Source organism: Vespa mandarinia, unplaced genomic scaffold, assembly GCF_050613455.1.
Source record: "Vespa mandarinia isolate Hongniang unplaced genomic scaffold, ASM5061345v1 scaffold_61, whole genome shotgun sequence".
In the NCBI taxonomy this organism is placed as follows: domain Eukaryota; kingdom Metazoa; phylum Arthropoda; class Insecta; order Hymenoptera; family Vespidae; genus Vespa; species Vespa mandarinia.
The window spans coordinates 654146-676301 of NW_028197195.1; the positions used below are offsets into that span (position 1 = coordinate 654146).

At 40.6% G+C, this 22156-nt stretch overlaps 1 protein-coding gene across 1 annotated transcript; it reads right to left on the reverse strand.

The window, feature by feature from the left end:
• Nucleotides 1–6156: 6156 nt before the first annotated feature.
• LOC118450400 (uncharacterized) lies at nt 6157–20392 on the reverse strand. The gene is made up of 2 exons (XM_085664507.1): nt 12037–20392; nt 6157–11843 (listed from the first exon to the last, which is right to left on the reverse strand). Exon 2 carries the CDS (start codon nt 11170–11172, stop codon nt 10792–10794), a length of 381 nt encoding a protein of 126 aa, XP_085520633.1. The 5' UTR covers nt 11173–11843; nt 12037–20392; the 3' UTR covers nt 6157–10791.
• Between the last annotated feature and the right edge of the window lie 1764 nt (nt 20393–22156).

The following is a 22156-nucleotide window of genomic DNA, read 5'->3' on the forward strand; positions in this document are numbered from 1 at the left end:
GCTCAAGAGGTTCTCCCCGTCTGAAAGAACAGTAGATTTTCGCCGACACTATTTTACATATTGTGGCCGACACGTATGCCGGACAATGATATTATCGCTTTTACATATTTAATCAGAGAAAAGAATATCCTTCCTTAAAAGTTCGTCCCTCTTTGTTAACATGTATTAAGAGAGATTGGGTCTGAGACTTTATATAATATTATGTTGTTATGGCCTCAAACACATCCCGACCTTCGACTGAATTATTATTGGAACGTCGGGATTTTATGCTGAAGACGGACAATTGTGATGTAAACTACGTTAGCAGAGTCACTCCAGAAAAATTTGCCTTCAATGGTTCAAACGATATTCACAGTTCGGATCAGATGGCTTTTCAGCGAAGAGACTATAGATAGATTTTCTCGTCTTCGTGTGCGCTTAGAATATATAAAGAAGTTAATTTTGTCTCTCGGAATCGAGGGAGTTGATGTTCAGTAAGTAGCCGTGATTTTCTGCACATTTCTTTTACCAAAGACAAACCAACGAACTATCCAACGCCGAAGCGCGTACCACATAAGGGCCATTCGATCAGAGACACCGACCCGTGTAATAATGTTAGAATATGTAATATTCTTTCTCAAGCAGGTGTCGAGCAGGCCGAAACGTGCACACTCTTAAAAATACCGATTATGCGGCTGAGTGGTCGGCGACACACGATTAAATACATGAAGTCTTATGGGAACGGACTGGCGGATAAAAAGTTCAACCGCTTTCCGCAAAAAGACTTAGTCTCTGAAGTGTCGAACACATTAGTTTCCATTTAGAAATTAAAAAAAAGGATCCCCTTTCGGCTCTGCCGAGTGAACGGCGACGAAAATTAAATATTGCAAAAGCACGAAGACAAGAAAGAACTTCGTCTCTGGAATGATTTATCGTTACAGTTCGATGACTTTCCACTAATTCTCCCATTCGTATGATTTTACAATAAGAAACGGTTTAGTAATTCTCTCAAATATACGACCCTTTCGTATAAGTTTTATATTCATCATAATATTTCCAAATTATTCTTCCGTCCTCTTAGTACTTAGAATGTTCTCTTAACGGCGGGAGAAGCAATCGTTCGTTTAGTCGTATAGCATCTTCGAAACTTACGCTCGAATCGTCCCTTTTAAACGAAATGTAAATTTTGGACGAATAATGCGATTCGATCGAATCAAGAATTTTGGGCGAATCGTACGTTTCGCTCGAATCGAACATTTGAACCAATCGTGCGTTTTGGTCGAAACGTGCATTTTGGGCGAATCATGTTTTTCGAAAGAATCATACACTTTGGGCGAATCGTGCATTTTGGTCGGATCGGACATTTAGGACGTGCACGCCGATATATATGTTACCTTATATACACCGATTTTGCGAACGAGTGGTCGGCGACGCTGGACGACGTACATAGTGTCTCACGGGAAAAAACTGCCAAACGAATCGACCAATTTTAAAAACATTGTCTATTGAGCTTTTATACGCTTCTAGACGTTTCTTCACGTTTCATCACGCTTTTATTAACAAAAGTCATATAAAAAAATGCAAATTATAAATAATGTTGCAAGTTAAAAATATATTACGCATAAACCATTTGTTCTAAAAATCGATTTTTTTAATAAATCAAAAGGTGATTACGTATCTAATTAAGTAATCCTATGTTATAACATTGTCGTTTTTACCATCCTTAATTAACAAATGGATAAAAAAGTCAGACTTATAGATATTTCGAAACAAATCGTTGGATGGTCTTTATTTAACGAATCTTCGTCGATATGACACGTTTATATGTTTATTGTTAAAAACTTTTTTGCAAAAATAATTGTCATTAACAATTCATCGACGGATACATTTTCACTCTCCCGATCGATAAAGTCAAATGAAAAGTGTTACGTCCCTGATAGTCGGACGAACAAAGAAAAGTTAAATTACTTGAGCCGCTGATACAATCAGGTCAAGGATTGAAACCATTCACTCCGACCTCTCGTTTTGGCAGGTATTAGGTTGGTGCGTATGAAATGTCGGATTTTCTTCAAATGTGAACGTTTGTTTCCCTGTTTTTGTTATGTTTTTGTTTTTGACATAACCTGGTTTATAGTCGTACTGTCCATTGCCAGGATCACATTTTAGCAAAGAAGATTTTTTCAAAAGTGTTCCCTTTTGTTATTTGCTTTGAATTTTGTACCGATATGAATTCAACCGACATTCGTGTAATTTTCTTATATGAGTATAAACTTGGTAATAATGCTGCAAAAGCTGTACGCAATATAAACCAGGCGTTTGGGGAGAATTCTGTGAACGATCGAAAAGTGCAGCGTTGGTTTGAAAAATTTCGGTCTGATGATTTTTCCTTGCAAAATGAACCGCGTGGAAGACCCGAAATGTCTGTGAAAAATGATGCTCTGAAAGCATTGGTGGAAACGAATCCAACTGTTTCTTCAAGGGAACTTGCTGCCAGAATGGAAGTTGACCATACAATATTGCGATATCTTTCTAAAATTGGCATGGTGAAAAAAATGGATAAGTGGATAGCGCACGAACTAACCGAGCGAAATAAGCTGAATCGCTTGAACGTATGCTCATCATTGCTAACCCGATTTAATTGAGATCCATTTTTCGATCGGATCATTACTTGTGATGAAAAATGGGCTTTTTACGACAATAGGAAAAGGCGTGCTCGGCCGCTTGATAGGGATGAGGCTTGTGCTCATGCTCCACGGCCATCACTTCATCCACGGAAGATTTTAATCACAGTTTGGTGGAATGTGACTGTAGTAATACACTCTACTCATTCCTTCGAACTGGAATGACAATTACAGCCGAAAAGTATTGCCAGTACATTGAAGAAATGCATGAAAAATTGAAAATTATACACCCATCACTTGTTAATCGGCATGGCCCAATACTTCTCCACGACAACGCTCGGCCGCATACATCGTACAAAACAATTGCAAAATTAAATGAATTAAAATATGAAATTTTGCAGCACGCACCTTATTCATCGGATCTTTCGCCAACCGACTTTCATTTATTTAAACATTTAGAACTGTTTTTACGGGCTAAACAGTACGAAAATGAAGACAGTCTGAAAAATGCCATATCAGAGTTCATTGATTCTAAAGATCAGAATTTCTTCAAGACAGGCATCTATGCATTAAAATCTCGATGGGAAAAGTGTATTAAAGTAATGGAGCATATTTTGATTAAATAAACAGCTTTTGGAAAAAGATATGCAGTTTAATATATTCGCTTATGAATCCGACATTTCATTCGCACCAACCTAATAGTTTGGGGTTGAGAGTAGTAATTTATTCCTCTTTATAAAAATGTTTGGTATCACAGAAACTGTCCACTGCTAATATCAAGAAGATTTGTTGAAGTCTCCTTTGACTTACCAAAATGTATAATCCACCAGTAAAAATTTATTCCTTGAGTTGCCTTTCCTTGATCCCAGAGACCCTTGATTACCAATAAAAAGTCGAATGAGAGAGGGTTTGGGTGTTGATGTTAGTGACGACTGATAACACGTAATTCCAACAAATAAAGTATATAATTGTTAGTAAAATAATGTACACAAAATAACAGTTCACTTTTATTTATCTTTACATTTAAATTATCGATACCGTACGCGAACGCGTTTATTTTATTAATATTAATTTAATTTTAATCTTAAACTCTTCACTTAACCGACATAATGTTTATTCTCATTCAAAACCTGATATTCTATGTATAAAGCAAATACTCGGTTAGAACAAATCAAACTAAAAATTAACTTATAAGACAGAAGAGCTTATCCTTTCTTCAAAATAATTCTAAGAATAATTCCTTTATTGGATTCGACAAAGAACTGATCTTAATTCGTAGGTAATACTGTCCGATAATAATTGTTAACAATACTCTGATCTTCCTTAACCCTTTCGCTTCGGCAGTCCGCTCCGCCGAAGTGTCGTCACCGTACGAAAGCACGCGCCAGAAATGTGCACAGTGCGCGTGGTTTTTGTATATACATTTTTTAAGTCTTAAATAATTACTACGCTTAATAAAACAATTGTTGCTGTAATATAGCATGTATTCCTCAGATTTTAATATGAAAACACTTAACCAAAATTATCCTTACTTCTTATAGAACACGATATGTATTCGTAGAAAAATGAATATAATCCGCAAGATCTGATAGATATTTTGGATGCGGTTTTGATGTAAAACCAAAGAGTCGGAGTACTATATTTATATATTTGATTAATTTGGATTAATCACAAGATTAATCCAATACATCAATAAAATCAGTTTAAAAAGATCTACTGATAACGAAGAATTTGTCATTGACCACAGATGGTACTTGTATACACATCATGTGGATACCGGATAAATCCGGCGCTCGAAGCGAAAGGGTTAAGATCGTTGTAAACTCGTAAGAACTTTAAGTAAAAATTAACCAAAAACATCCCAAGTCTTTTCCCTATGACTTGTATTTTTAAGATTATTATTTTAATTAGAAACTATCTGAAACTTCTCTGTAACTCTCTTTAGTTTTAAATCAGAAGCCTTAATTTCCAATGTTCACAATTAGAAATTATTCCGTATTTATCCGTATTATTCCGCTTACTCGAACCGCCTTTTCGTATATGTGTTGGTCGAAAACAAAATGTGGCGTGATTTTTCTCATTCCCTATTCTAAGAATTAGCTTATGTATATTTCATTATTCTGAACAATTCTTCGATTTCTAACTCCGGTTTTATCCAGTTATAAATTCTAAGAATTGACTTTTACAAATTTTATTATTCCGTTCAATTCTATGAATTCTAACTCCTGTTTTATCCAGTTATTATTTCTGAGAAACTGACATACCACTTTAGCCGAATGTAATTCCGAGAAATATTGGATTCTATAATGCGGATTTTGTCAGATGTAATTACATTTATGATGAAATCGTGGTTACATACAATTCTTAGAAGTCAGCGGATGTTATTGCGCAATATAGCCTGTTGTTTCTTTATTTCTTCGCAAACTACCAGTATAAAAACGTTTTTATACTACTATTATAAAAAGATTTCCTTACATAATACCATTATAAAAACGTTTTTATACTACTATTATAAAAAGATTTCCTTACATAATACCATTATAAAAACGTTTTTATACTACTATTATAAAAACATTTCCTTATATATTATAAATATCAAAAACATTTCTTTTGACAGTAAAATTACAAAATCATTCCCTTTCATAAAATAAAGCGTAATTTAAATATTTATGCCATTATATGACAATGAACAATAATAAAATAATTTTTCAATAATTATTCAATAATATAATTCCTTTTATAGACGAATAATAATAATGATTATTTAACAATAAAATAACATATTTACTTATTAATTGTTTAACATAAAATTATGAAATAATAGTTTCCTTTATATTTTTACCTAATCATAATAATTAACTTTATATTATTAAATTCAATTATTATTATTCTTTAACTCGTATGACAACAAATGTGTAATAGAGTTCCAAAAGACAATGTGATCAATAGTAATCTTATGAAATAGATTTATTGATGGTAATATCACGTGGATACCAATGATAAATTTATCGATAATAAATTTTTATCAATTAAGAGATTACATACTAAGTAGTTACCGACAATAGTCGTTACTATTACGACAATAATCGTGGAAGTAATATTGAAAATAGTGAAGTTATCGAGATTTTATTCCTGATTCAAATAGTCTTTACCGTGGATAATAAGTTCATCCACGTCGTCAGGCGCTGACGTGACAATGAACGATATCGTGATATAAACAAAGTTTTCGTTGTTCGCCTTAACACGTTCACTTCGACGCGGGCCACCGGTGGCCCGCACTAAACTATCCCATCGGGCGGCGCGGGCCACCGGTGACCCGCAATAGATTGTCTCATCGGATGGCGCGGGTCATCGGCGGTACGCATTCCATTGTGTTCTGAATTATTAGACTATTAGACACTAAAAATTAAAATAATGAAAATTTAACATCTATTCATTAAAAACATTTATTTTTAATAATAATTATAATTAATAATATATCAGAAACATAAGTTTTGTTCAATAACATTAACATAATAATACAGTATTATAAAAAAAAAACACAAATACGGTAAAAATAATAAAATCTGATACTGTTTTATTTATAACTTCATTATTTATTGTTTTTTGTGTAATTTATTAAAACATTTCAAGCAAAGTGTTGGCTGACCCTTGCAATGCCAGGGTGAACAGGCAATAATCACGCGCCACCAGATGAAGCGCGATATTAATTCGAGCGCCGCCTCATAGCAAAACAAATGAAAATTGGCCAGGGCGTGAACGTGTTAATTAACAAATGGATAAAAAATGCAGTTTTGTAAATTTTTCGAAACAAATCGATGGATAGGCTTTATTTAACGTTCCTTCGTCGATACGATACGCGTTTAATGTTAAAAATTTACTAATTTACGAAAACAAATATTTTATACAATTCATCGACGAAAACGACATAATGGTACAAATTTTAATCACGGATAATTTAAAAAAGGTAAATAGAAGTCCAGAAGAATATAGAAAATCGATTAATTATGTTTTTCGACGGGAAACGTTTCGGCAATTCAATCGCAAGATTGTTTCCATAAGACGACGTGTATTTCGTCCAGAGTCACCGACCACTCAGCCGCTTAATCGGTATATATAGGGGAGAATCCCGGTCAGCTTGCACGATTCGGCCAAAATCCATGGGTGGTCCAAAAAGCTCGATACGACCAAAATGCACGATTCGTCCAATATTAAGTACTCAAACAGAACGAATAAAGCGAAACGCATATCTTGTCCAGAATGGGGAAACGTAGACTCCTTTAATATGAAAGAGACCTGAGTGATAAACTGTATTGCCTGGATTAAACAAGTCTCCCTGTGCGCAAGATAAACTCCCATTTGCATAAGTTTTCAATGCAAAAGTTTCAAAGTCCGACAATCGCATTGGTTCAAAAGGCACTAGCATACCTTTCCCTCGACTAGTAGAAATATTTCAAAGTCCGACGATCGTATCGGTTTGAAAGGCACTCGCATAACTTTCCCTCGATTAGTCGGAAACTTTCAAAGTTTGAAGGTCTTTGTTTTCTTCTGGTTTCGGAAATAACATGTGTTCATGAGAGACCACCGACCATACGATTTTTATCTTAGTATCGTAGTCGCGTTGCTTTCAGGTATCGAAGCAAGCATCCTCACTAGTATCTTTTGCATATACGATTATTAATAAATATAATTATAAAATTTATGTAATAATAAATGTATATATAATTATTAACCCTTTCGCTCCGAACGACGGATATATCCATTCACATGATCGCCCTCTAGAGACGAACGCCGGATATATCCAACATGCTGGTAAAATCGCGATCTAGTTTTTGGATAGCAGCGCCCCTTGTGATTGATGTGTAAATCTTTTGACGAAACGAATAAACGACGCACCATTCAAATTATATTTGTTCTACCTGCGTTTTTTCATTACTATTGTGTTACGTGTTATAAAGTAATAGAGAATCGAAAATACTACAAACTTTAGAATAAAGAATTTCAGCGAAGTTTTGTATTGGTACGTCCGCCTGCGGTCTAAAAATGTCCTCACTTCTTACAAGTATTATAAGTTACTTTTCATTTCAATAAAGTGCTTAGGTTTTACCCTTCACAAAATGGCATCAAGAAGAGAATTGCAACTGATGTTCAACTTGGATAGATTAAAAATTGATTCGGATAGCAGCAATGAAAGCGATTCACAAATAGTTCCTCGCAAAAAAAGACGCCTGAATGTATTAAGTACCTCAGAGTCTGAGAAAATCGAAGAGAATCGTGTGGAAAATGCGGCTGTATCAAATATAGTATGGACATCGGCAAAATTCGAAACCAAAGTTCACCATTTCAATCCACAGAATTCGGGAATACAATCAGGGATAAGAAGCTCGTGGAAAATTATAGACTATTTCCAATTATTTGTGGGTGAAGAATTAATGGAGTACATTGTTGAAAAAACGAATAGCTATTGGTAAGAAAAGAAAAACAATAATGAAATAATAGCTGGTGCAGATCTAAGTGAACTATACTGCATTATTGCAATATGTTTTTTGATGACCCGCAACAAAAGGCTATCATTGGCAGAACACTGGAGCCGAGATAAGTTATTGAGAAGCGATATTTTTAGCGATATAATGAGCAGAGATCGGTACTTCTTACTTCTACGAATGTTATACTTCAGTGATGATCAAGCATCCAGTTCCGATCGATTACGTAAAGTCCGAAAAATCATTGATGAGTTACGAGCAGCATTTTCGAACGTCTTCTACCCTTATTCTAACTTATGTATCAATGAGAGTCTGCTACTATACAAAGGCAGACTGTCTTTCATACAGTTTATCCCATCAAAAAAAATAGATTCGGCATAAAATCGTTTGTTCTGTGCGACTGCAAGACAGGTTATATCCAAGATTTTATTGTTTATACGAGGGGGGGGGGGGGTGATACCATTATAAGGCTTGAAAATAAAGATTATGGCAAATCGGAAAGCATTGTAATGTCCTTCCTAGAGCCATATCTGGGTAAAGGCCACACTCTTCATGTGGACAACTGGTATACAAGTCCCGCATTATTTGATGTCTTGCACAAAAATTATACAAATGCGTGTGGCACTGTCAAAAACAGAAGGAAAGGGATGCCGAAAATGGACGAAAAATTGAAAAAAGGTGAAGCGTGCTTTCGCTCAGCAGAAAATATGTTAGCCATGAAATGGCAGGACAAGAAAGAAGTTTGGATGATCTCTACAGTACATAAGGCAGAATTTGCGGATGTAAAAAAACGGTACAGTACACAAAATATCGTACAGAATCCATCTTGTGTACTTGAATACAGTAAATTGATGGGTGCTGTGGACAAGACCGACATGGTCATCAGCACCATACATTCTACAAGAAAAACGACGAAATGGTATAAGTATTTTTTCATATGATCGACATGTGTCTTTGGAACTCATATATTGTTTATATAAATTAAAAACGGGTTAAACACTATCAATTGCAAAATTTCAATTAAAATTGATCGACCAAATTTTGAAAAAATACCATAAACAATCAAGCAATCATTGTATATGACCCGGAAACAATTACTAAGCACGACTAAATGGAAGACATTTTCCTTCTCCTTATGAAATTAACGGGAAAAAAAGATCAAGGTGTGTCGTATGTACAAAGAACGATAAGAGACGAGAATCTGGATATCAATGCCAAGAATGTGATGTTGGGTTGTGCGTGCATCCGTGTTTCAGAATATATCATAGGAAATTAAATTATTAATCACTATATATTATATATTGTGTTATTATTGTATTATATATTGTATTATTATTGTATATATTGTATTATATATTGTATTATTATTGTATATATTGTATTATTATTGTATATATTGTATTATATATTGTATTTTATTACTGTATATTATATATTATTTATTCCCTTTTTTCAATTGTTAATGAGACTTTTTTATCCATTAAATAAGTTTATATCTTATGTATATTATAAGTATATTGTTTTAAAGAAAAATCCCTTTTCTATCAAAATAAATTATCTACGTGCAATGTACACAATTTTAGCGGGAGGTCCCGTTCAGGAGTGGCGCTACGGCGAACTAAACCGCGGATGAGAGAGGTGTTACCCAGGGTCAAAAGATAATATAATCCTGGTAGCACCATCACTCTTAGCGCGAAGAGCATCTGTTGTGGCATCAATGGCTTCAAATTTAGATAATTTTTGAAGCGCGCATTAAAGGAGCTCGATTTCCTGTCCTTTTGATCTAACTTCTTGCATGAACGGTACGCCCAGATATTTCCACTCGTCTTCTCTTTGTAAGGTAGGCAACTGACACAGTAAGGTTGGCACAGGTGAACATGGCTCTCCCGTCCACCACCGTCTTCTTCATGTGTGGCACACTCCGAATTATCAAAGTGAACGATTTACCTGTATTTATAACCAAACCACATTTAATCGTTCACTATATCCAGAGTCAATTGGACTCCCTGGGTTGTAGAAGCCACGAAGCCGAGGTCGTCTGCAAACGCAAGTGTGTTATACCAGACTCTGTCTACCTCTGCCCCCACTACATTGGATATTCTATGTAGGAGCCAGTCCAACTCCATGTTAAAGATAATAGGTGAGAGCGGGTCCCCTCATTTAATCCTACACGTTGGTTTTATTTCACCAGAGTCCCAGTCATCACATGCAAGCATCGTGCTGCTCCGTTCATATACATCGACTATATATTTAGTCAGATGTTTTGGAAACCATACGATGTTAAGGTGTCCCTGATTGTTATATGTGACACGGAGTCTAAAGCATTCGCAACGTGTAGCGACGCTATAAATAGAGGCTTGAAGTTCTAATGGTATTAACGGAGAACCATGACAAGAACAAAACTACACCGAGCCATTCCATCATAAGGTAGGAAGGCCCATTTCCTCCTTTCCAAACGAATTTTCTTGACAAACCTGTTGGCAAAGATCTTGTGGTGTATCCATGTCAATACCGATAAGACCGTAATTGATCGAAAGTTCCCCAGGTTGGAGGCAACCTCTTTCTTAAGTATCAAGGTAGTTTTAAATTCCAAGATAAATTTCGGCATTTTGCCTACAAGTAGCAATAAGTTAAATATTCTCACAAGAATTCTTATGGGTATCTTTTTCAGCTGTCTAGCAGTTAGGCCATCAGGGCCTGGCGCTGTATTATTGTCCGTCAAAGCCCGATAAATTTCGGTTGGCTCGATTGGTGTCAGTGGCGCTTTCTTTTCGTTTGTTGGAACAAACTGAACCCACGGAGACAAGCTGCTTGATTTTGACATGATGGCCCGCCAATAGAGGACCATTACCTCTTGGGGCGTTAGTGGTGGATGCGCTTTTTAGGATAACACGAAGACATTCGCATGGGCCTTCCCTACACGCCCTGTCTGTTATCACATATTCTGCCCTACGAACTTGCCTCTTTGTCTGTCCGTTCTTAACTTCTCGAGTCGGCCGTTGGCCAGCCTTACATGGTCTCGGATGAAGTTTCTCCAAGAGATAAGCGTTCACTTCTGCCGCTATCTCGTCCTGTGACCATGTTAACATGTTCTTATAAATCGTCCCCAACCTACCAGCCCGAAATTCGGAACCAATAAACGGGTTGCATTTATCATTTTCTCAATAATAGCCCTTATGAAGTCAATTATTGGATCATCAGTTACAACAAAGCTTAACTCTGGTTCCATATGTGTCCCCTTTCGCTGCTCTGCCAGGTAATGCTGAACTCGATCTTTATGACGCTGGTAGCGTCTTTGACTCTTAATGGCCTCTTGCGTGCGGATTGGGAAATACAGCATGAGAGCCACATTCAAGAATTTGGCGCATACTTGGAGCAATCTTACTTCTTACCTCGCGATGAGGCTAGATTCTTCGTCACTTCATGGCGCCTTCTTGGTTTCCAGAGATGATAGAATTTTTCCATCATTTTCCATCAATTCTTATGCATTCGTTGTTCATGCATACTTCTTCCCCTAGCTGTATCCCAAGTCCTGTCATATCCGTCCATTCCGCACCAATAAGTTGGTGGACTACTCATGCCGGAAAAACCAGAGAGTTCTCCAAAATTATTAAAACCATCCGAGGCTATTTTTCTTGTACTTTGGCCTGAAAGCGGTTGAGGGGGCTGGTATCCCTCCAGAACCGTGGTTCCGCAGAGGCAGTTCTTGGCCAACCCACCTTCAAGAGAATTTCCTTCGAAGGGCAGTCGATTCCGGGACCTGAAAAGAGGGGACGACTACTTGCTAACTATGACTTAAGAGAGTCATAGTTACTTCCGCCATTAAAACCATAATAGAGCCTCTTCGCGTTAAGACAAAATTTCCTCTTATTTTCATGCCAATGTTAAAGATGGAGGACTTTCAGTTCCTTCTATGCAATGGCTAATGCAACTGCGACAGTGCGACAACCTACCTCCAACGTAGTACAGAGCCGCGCTTGACCTTCTAAACGCGTTCGTACCCGACGACGACCAAGTGGACACCTGCGAGTGGCAGCAAAACGATCGTGAAGCCATGGGTCAGGAACCCGACACTGAGGACTACGAAGTCTTCATGGAGATCCAGGTCGCCCACGCAATGAACAGCCTGGGCAACGGAAAGCATCGGGCCAGGATGGAATCTAGGTGGAAGTCCTGAAAAGAGCTTGCGTATACCTCCTTCGTAAAGTTACTGTCATAATGAACGGTTATCTTCGGTGGAGCCTCTTCCCGAAACCATGAAAAATGGGTTTGATCGGAGCGTTCCTTAAAATCCAGAAAAAGGACGAATCCGGAGCGAAATCGTTTCGGCTGATATACCTGCTCTCAGTACTCGGGAAGATACTCGAGAAGCTGATCGCAATTCGTCTACGAGAAACGATCACGAGGGAATAAATCACATCTGATAGGCAGTACGGATTCCGGAAGGAGAAATCCACGGAGGACAGGATACTGAAACTCCGCTCGATCGTCCACGAAAGAGAGTAGAAGTACGTACTCGAGATAACCTACATCTCAGAAGCGTTCGATAATTTATGGTGGCCCAGCGTGATGAATGCACTGAAGCTACGATGCCCGCACAACGCTTTCCATCTCATCATCAATTACTTCGCGAACTGTTACGTGAAGTTAATCGGACGATACAGGAATGTTGGCAAGTCGGTCTCGAGAGTATGACCGCAAAGATCGATTCTCGGACCGAACCTCTGGAACGTCGTCTTCGACGTCGTCATAAGTGAACTGGAGGAAGAAGACTGTGAGGCAATCGAATACGTCGACGACTTGTTCGTCGTCATGTACGGCAACAGACATCTGCAGCTGCAAGAGGGAGGGCAACGGTTAACCCTTCCAATGCGAAAAGTGCCTTTATGCGCTCAACTACAGACGCGTCTCCTAAGCGAACAGCGCCTATAGGCGCCGTGCATTTGTTTTGCATCTTTTGCTATTAATAAATGCAAAATAATGGCCATTAATTCGTTTGTCTTCGACGCGTTAGCTGCACACGCTTCTTGTGCAAAGATTTTTTTGAATAATCAAATAATTTTATCCACAGATTGTGCCCTTATAATGGACAAACGGACAAATATAATCTGCGATGATATAGAAGAATCATCGGATTCTAACCTTTCTGCAATTCTTAGAGAAATTAAATACAAAGGTAAAAAGCCGATACTCATACTACAGGAGACGCATACTGTCAAGTAGCTCGGAATCTTATTCCGAAAATGTTAAAGTATTACCTGACATCGATCCACGAAAATTTCTTTGGAACGCACAGAAATTAATTCCGAATGTTTTTGATTTTGATGAAACTCTATCAGGAGTTAAAACAAACATTAACGATAAATCGTCAATAATTGAAAATTCTCAACTTCTTTTCCAGAACTATGCTTGAACATAATGTGAGAGAATCCAATAATTATTATACCATGAAAACTATATGCAGTAGTCACTCGCGATTGATGTCTAGGAAAAATACAATAGTGACCGAAATGTAACGATTTTTTGTTCTGTCGATGTTACTGTCAAGAGTAAAAAAATTATAAATAGACGAAAAATATTGGTCAACTGACGAATTAATACGCACGGAAAATATTCCAAGAATAATGAAAAAAAAAAACAAATATATAGCCCTGTTACAAATTTTGCACTTCCACGACAATAATGAGACAAGACCAGATGCGATAATACATATACAAAGCATCATCGACAGACAGCGTAATTTTTTTTCGCGGGCATTTTACCCGTACAAGCATTTATGCATCGACGAAAGTATGCTGCTTTTCAAAGATTGATGTTTTTTCAAGCAGTATATACCTTCAAAACGAAGTAGATTTGATATTAAGTCGTATGTAATTTGAAACTGTCATACAGGATATATCGAAGATTTTATTGTCCATTGTAGAGCACGCACGGATATAAATGACAATCATTTAGCAGATATTGGCAAATCAGGGAATATTGTTATGACGCTGATAGAACTGTATCTAAATAAAGATCATGTTTTGATCACTAACTGGTACTCAACCCCGGCATTATTTTCGCTCCTATATCATAATAAGACAAATGCATTTAAAACAGTGAGGAAAATAAAATATAAAATATTTAAATATACTCAATAAATTATCCAGAGGCGAAATTACGTTTCAGTCTACGGATAAACTATTAGCGCTAAAATGGATGAACAAAAGAGAAGTGTTAATGTTATCAAGCTATCATTCTGCTGAGTATATAGAAACAAAAAAAAATGTAACAGGAACACAAATATTAAAACCAACTGTTATTGTAGACTATAACCGCGTTAAGGGAGCAGTTTACAAATTTAATTAATACTATTCGTACAACTTTGAAGTGGTCTAGGAAATTCTATTTCCACATGCTGAACCTTTCCATTCATAATACTTTCATACTCTACAAAATTATATCCATAAAGAACATAACATTTGCAAAATTTCATTTATGTCTCATTCATGAAATTTTACTAAACTATCCAAATGAAAATGTATACAGCAATAAGTGCGGTGGCCAAACAGAATCCAAAGATAATCTTTTACAACTAGTTCCAGGACATTATCCATCAAAATATATCAATCCTATAGGAATCTGGTAAAACGGTCGCCGGAAATGTGTAATTTGCAGCAACCACAAAAAGCGAACCGAAACACGATTCGAGTGTAAAGAGTGTAACGTGGGATTATGTATAGAACCCTGCTTCAAATTTTATTATTCAAGGAGTGATAATTCAAGATTGCTAAAGACTATTTAAGATTATAAAAAATTATTGGAAATTACTAATATTGTACATATTAATATTATTATTGTTTGGCCGGCTTGCCGGCCAGCCACTTCAAGAAAAAGACCAGCAAAAGTGGCTCCGCAAACCGTTTTAGGAACGACTCGCGTATCATGTTATCCGCGCAAAAACAACCTTCAACTATCGCACTTGCTGCGGAGAGAGCAATTCTTTTCTGAGCACTCCACAACGAAAGAGTTAATACGCACGTACCGAACGACTGCATATCCGAAGAAACACCGGAACAGCGGGCGATACAAGACATTTCGAGAAACGCTCCCGAAACAGCGGATGCCCTTCTCTTCACGGAGGAAGAGGTCGCGCAGGACGTAGGGTCCCTTAAAAACGGTAAAGACCCGGGGTCGGATCTGATCGAAGTGTGAGCTCAAAAGAGCATTCACTGTTATCCCGGCTCATTTTGTAGATCTCTTCAACGAATACTACCGATGAATCACCGTCCCTTTTATTTGGAAAGAGTACTCCTTAAGAGCACTCTTCAAGGGATAAAATAAAGACGCGGAAGATCCCAAATATTACCGAACGATATGTCTTCTCTCCGTCATGGGAAAGGTTTTGGAAAGACGGCTGATAAATACGCTTCACCGAAACCTCCCTCACGCCTCCCTCACGGGAAAAATTACGGACAAACAGTTTGGCATCGTCCAGGGACATTCAACGGAAGATGTATTCGTGGAAATGCGTCGAATTGTTCTGCCTCCACACGGAGATATCTTGTCGCGCTGTTGTTCTTTGTCTCGGGAGCACTCGACAATGTATGCTGGCTTCTAGTCCTCAAGCCATTTAAAAATCGAAACGGTTCAAGAAACGCCTTTAAGGATATGACAAGCTACTTCGCGGATTGTAAGGTCAAAATCGCTCTGGGAGGATATAAGATATCAAAGCAGGCCTCGAGAGGATGCCCTCAAGGATCAGTTCTTGGTCCTTCTTCCTGGAATCTCATGTTCAACCAGCATCTCAGGATACTAGAGGAATCCTCAAAAGTCAACGCGATAGAGTACGCGGACGATCAACTCGTTATTGTAGCTGCAGATTCGAGAAAGTAACTCGAAGAGAAAGGGAATCGCATGGTAGATAGCATCACCGGATGGTACTCCACCGTGAAATTGTCCATCTCCGAGCGTAAGACGGAAGCGATCATCTTTAAGAGCGATTGCGTGAAAAGAAAACCCATCGATAGAAGAGGATCACAACGTCCGGATAAGAAACGGAAGACATCGAAAAAAAACGGACTAGCAGGCCTCCTGCCATAAAGAAAAAGAATGATAGTATAAAATTTAGGAATTCCGTAAGATGTCTTGGGGTACATTTCGACTAATGCTTGGGAGTCACGACACAGTGCCGTTACCTAAAAAACAAGGTCGGTAGACTCTAAACAACGCTAGGTAGAGTAGCTGCTAGGGAATGGGGACTTCGTCACTACGACCTCCGAGCAATTTATCGCGGAGTGTTTGCCCCTACGGTGACGTACGCGGCAACAGAATGATCTCTGCACGTAAGTGTACCTCAAGAAGTTGAGCACGACTCAACGATCGGCCTTATCTCAGACACATCCGCAGATCGCACAATCGCAACGGAATCTCAATGCGTCATAGCAAAGCAGACCCCGACTGATCTATAATTATACAAACAGAGGATATTATAAGTCCTTAGGAAGAACAGGAACATTGAAAAAGCGATTCGAAAATTGGAAGACATGAAGCTTAAGCGCGCGTCATTAGAACAACTCGGTGCGGAAATCCCAAAAAACAGTGGGAAAATTCCTTTAAAGGAAGGACACTTGTTTTTTTCCTGGACATCAAGAAAAGGATGGGTGCCCGTTTCGTCTCTCCAAACTATTTCTCAACACAATTTCTTTCAGGAAATGCAGCTTTCAAGGCAAAGCTAACGTCGCTGAATCTCGTCACGGATGGAACATGTAAGTGTGGTGAAGATAATACGGTTTCGCATCACATCACAGAATATCCGGTTTTCGAACATCAGAGATTTGCTCTGAAAGAAATTTTCCACTAAAGCAGTAGGCCAAAAGGAGCGAGAAATCTTATCTCCACGGCCGAAGCCATTTCCTTCTTCGCGGAATTTTATAGAGAAATCCTCCTCATTAAGAACCATTAGTTCACGAATCCTGTTCAGCTGGGATTGTCGGAGTTCTGGTGTTGAGGGTGGGTTTCTGTAATCTTCTCAGGAAAACTGACTCCCGAACAGAATAGGATCGGAGACGCTCACATGGATCTCCCTATTCTCTTTGTCTAACTACAAAGCGCACAATCCCAAAAACCCAATAATCCAAAATTCCCATCCTATTCTACGGAACGAGTGTCAAGAATCGTCACACAAATAGTAGACCTCCCTGTGGTTACCCATGGACACGGCCGGCATCAGCGTGGTGATTGGCTGCTGTGAGGATGTTGGTCGTGGCCAAACCGCTCACCCTGCCTCGCAAACAGAAGTTTTAGTTCTTTCTAAGTCCAGTCACTTGGCTGTGATGGCTGCTGGTCTGTAAGTGATTTCGTAGCGCATGCCCTAATGGGCGAGGTCCCATAGGTACTAGCACCCAACGGTTGTCTACCTTCACACTATTTTTTTTCCACATTCTCATTCAGCTTCAAGTTTTCTTCTTGCAATATCTTTTCTTAGTTTCAATAAAGAAGTTGCTTCTTAAATATTCCAAGATGGTTATCCTTGGGGATAAAAATTCCGGAGGAAAATTAGCCTCCCGTTCGGATCACCGAGTGGAGGCTTTCTCAGGGGCGGTTAGCGTGGTCAGGAGAAGTTCAGGTATAACTTCGCTTAATGCAATAGCGCGACCCCGAAGCCGACGAAGTACGGATGCACTTCTAGCGTAGGGCAGCGTAGGAACGCAGCAACAAGCCGATCAGGTGTGCGAACGTCATCCAAGGACACTCACCGCGCGACCCACAGCTGCGTTCCTTGCCCCGCAAAAACCGGACTGCTTCAGGTGATAGCCAGTCTTCGAGAGGCTATAATTGTGTTAGAAAGATACAATAGGTCATCTTCTAAGGCCGCGCAAACAAATACCGGATTAGGTGCGATACGTCCTTCCAGTTCGGGGAAAAAGACAGGTCAAACGGAATCCAGTGTGCACAAATAACCACACGACCGCGAACGCGTGCATACGCTCGTATGCAATCTGCACAATCCTTTCCGGAAACGGACATGTGCCCCCAGCCCCTAGAGATAACCGTAACTTCAGCAGTAATAGGACCAGAATAACGCGAAGAAATAAACCCCTATTACCGATCATTGAAAGCAAGTCACCACGGTCTAACCCCCAATATCGGAAGCTGCAAAAGAGGTAAACTTAGCCCCATCAGAAATCCTTGAGGAACACGACTCACAGGTATCCCCTGAGACCACTTGCACGATAGACGTTGACCCCGTAGTTAACGTACCGCCAAATACCATCGCCGAACCCTGCGTCTCAATCTGCGGCAACAACACGACCTCCACCAATCCCCCCACCCGGATAATTGAGTGTCCTCGAAAATCCATCTTCTGCAGCTCAACATGAGGTGTTCTACTACGGTTACAGGTGAAATACGCGAAATGACTAATCAGAAGCGCCTAGACGTGCTGCTCTTGCAGAAGCCGTACGTTCAAAAGCACGGGATAGAATACGAAATCATAGGATTACGTAGCGGAAAAAGGAAAGCTGTCACTTACGACGAAAGACCTTGGTCAGCGGTAGCGGCGACCAATCCGAACATCGCATTGGTATTTATATCGCAGCTCAGCACACCGCACTGGGTCTGTGCGGCACCCGGCTCCTTCTTCTATGTCGTCTCTCATTAATTTCAATACAGCGACGAAATCGAGGAGCACCTTAGGCATGGAATCGGTACTTTGTGCTTTAAGGGGGAAGAGAGTAATCATCTCACTGGACGCCAATGCGCGATCTCCTCTTTGGGGCCCTCAAGGCACTGACGAGATAGGCTCCAAATTAGAGGCTCTCATTCGTGAATTCGCGTTAAACGTTATTAATGACGGGAAACAGCCTCCCACGTATTGGACTACAATAGGCTCCTTTTACATCGACGTAATTCTATCGTCACAATCCATGAACCGACTCGTAGGCCAATGGAAAGTGAGAACGGGATGGATGTCCAGCGATCATAATTCGATCGATTTCGCGATATATCCCCCGAAGGCTGAGTCAGAATGGGGGGAGGGGCTCGGAGCGCGGGGAACAAAAGGTTCAACACCAGGAGGGCCGATTGAGACCTGTTCGCTGAGCGCCTACTCTTCCTCACCGCGGCAAGGCTGGAGGGAAGTACCTTAGAATCGACTTCAGATGTAGAGACACGAGCCAAGGCACTCACCAGTTTCCTACAAACCGCATGCTCTGAGTCCATGCCCCGAAAGAAGACTCACTGAAAGTCCAACCCGAGGTGGACATCCGCGCTAACTATACAAAAGAAAGCGGTCTTCTGGTTAAGACATGTTCTCCAAAGGGAAAGAGATGTCCAGGCACGTGACAGGCTAATGCGCGAATATCGTTCGTCGTTGCTGGAATATAGCAAGGCGGTACGATGAGCGAATCTAGAAAGCTGGCGGAAATTCGTCACGGAACAGTGTAACGCGGACCGGTGGGGTTACATTTATAAACAGCAGGCGGGAAAACTCCGCGTAGAAAAAGTGATAAACGCCCTGAAGCGAGAGGGTGACAGAACCACGTACGATCGCAATACGGCTAGAGTCCTCCTCAACACGCATGTGCCGGATGACTGTGTGTCCGAAGATACGACGGAACAGCGCGCGGTACGCAGTACTTCCCGAAACGTCCCTGCAACCGAGGATGCCCCTCTCTTCACGAAGGAAGAGGTCGAGCGTGTAGTAGGAACCCTTAGAAACAGAAAGGCCCCGAGCCCCTATCTTATCGAGGTATGCGTGCTCAAGAGAGCATTTGCCGTAATCCCATACCAATTCGTAGACCTCTTTAATGGATGCCTCAAGTGGGACATATTCCCATCTATCTGGAAGAAGGGCTCCTTAAGAGCACTTCTTAAAGGTGTGGACAAGGACGCGGAGGACCCCAAATCCTATTGGCCCATTTGTCTCCTCTCAATTATAGGGAAAGTTCTAGAAAGGCTGCTTAAGTTGCGCCTCAACGAAACATCCCTCGCTACGGGAAAACTTTCGGACAAACAATTTGGTTTTGTCCAGAGTCGCTCCACCGAGGACGCTATAGTAGAGATGCACCGTATCGTTTCTGCCTCCTCACGGAGATATGTCATTGCAATGCTATTCGACATCTCGGGAGCCTTCGACAATGTCTGATGGCCCTTAGTTCTTAAGGCACTCCGGGATCGAGACTGCCGAGAAATGTCTTTAACTTAATGACAAGCTACTTCGCGGACTGCAAGGTTAAAATCGCTCTAGGGGAGCATGAGATTTCCAAACAGGCTTCGAGAGGATGCCCTCAAGGATCGGTCCTTGGCCCATTCTGCTGGAACATCAAGATTGACCAGCTTCTCCGGACACTCGAAGATTCATAGGAAGCCAACTCGATCGCTTATGCGGACGATTTACTCGTCATATTAGACGGGGACTCCGGGAAGGAACTGGAGGAGAAGGGAAATCGTGCGGTTAAAAGCATCACGGAATGGTGCTCGTCGGCGAAACTGCCGATCTCCGAGCGGAAAACCGAGGCGATAGTTCTTAAGAGCGATTGGGTGAAGAGGAAGGTAGGAGGGGAGGGCTACGCCCGAATCGTAAGCGTAAAACGACGAGGAAAACAGACTTAGCTAGCAGGCCGCGCACCATCAAAATAGGGAACAACTCTATCAAGTTCAAGAATTCCGTTAGGTACCCCGGGGTAGACTTTGACAAAGGGCTGGGGGTCACATCACATTGTCGGTACATTAGCGACAAAGTGGGACCGCTCTTCGCGAAGCTAGGTAGATTAGCGGCAAGTGAATGGGGACTCCGCCACCACGCCTTGCGGACGATCTATCGAGGCGTCTTTACCCCTACGGTTACGTATGCGGCAGAAGTTGGTCGGATCTCTGCAATGAAGGAGATCTTAGGAAACTAAGCGCGACCCAGCGATCGACTCTCATTTCGGTTACTTCGGCGTATCGAACAACCGCGACGGAATCCCTCTGCGTCATAGCGGCGAAGCCCCCGATCGATCTTCAGCTCTCAAAAAGTAGGAAGTTATACAAAGCCAGAAGAAATAGGAACACCGAACTAGCGACAACTGGAAGGTACGAGGAACAAACGCGAGATAGTCAGGAATGCTAATGAGGATATTTACAGGATTTGGCAAGCCAGGTGGGAGGTTTCCAGGAAAGGAAGGACCACCTATGCATACTTCCCGGACATCAAGGAAAGGATGAGTGCCCGGTTCGTCTCCACTAACCATTTCACGTCTCAGCTTCTTTCAGGACATGGAGCGTTTAAGGCCAAACTGAAGGAACTTAATGTCATCCCAGAAGGAACCTGCGAGTGTGGCGAACAAGACACGGTTTCGCACCACATCATGGACTGTCCGGTGTTCGAACCCCAGGGAGTGGCTCTGGAGGAAATTCTCGGTGGAAGGAGCTGGTCAGAAGCAGCGAGACATCTTGCCTCCACAGCTGAGGCCTTCTCCCTTTTCGCCGAGTTTTGTAAAGATACCCTCCTAATCAAGGGTTGTTAGTTTCGTAAGTCCTGTTCAGCTGGGATCGTCGGAGCCCCGGTAATGGGGGTGAGAGCCTGTAAGCATCTCAGATAAACCGACCCTCGAACAGGACAGGGTCGGGAAGCTCGTGCGCATCCCCCTTTTTATTTTTTTTTTTTTCAATACACCACCCAACTTTTTCCCTAAACCTTACATCCTTCCAATCCCATCCTATCCTACGGAACGAGTATCTAGGGTCGTGGTACTGTGAGTGGGCCTCCCCGTGATTCCCCGTGGGGACGGCTGGCATCAACGTGGGGATTCGTTGCTGCAAGTATGATGGTCGTGGCTAAACCGCTCACACCAGCCTGCCGGCAGGAGTTTTGGGTTTTTCCGAATCCGTTCTCTTCGTTGTGGTGGCTGCTGTTTGTAGGTAGTTCCGTAGCGTATGCCCTAACGGGCGAGGCAGCATAGGTGTAGGTACCCTTGGGTGTCCCCCTTTACAATATACCTTCACACTATTTTTTTCCACTTTCTCTTTCAGCTTCAAGTTCTCTTCATGCAGCTTCTTTTCTTAGCTTTAATAAAGAAGTTTCTTCCTAAAATTTCCATGATGGTTGTC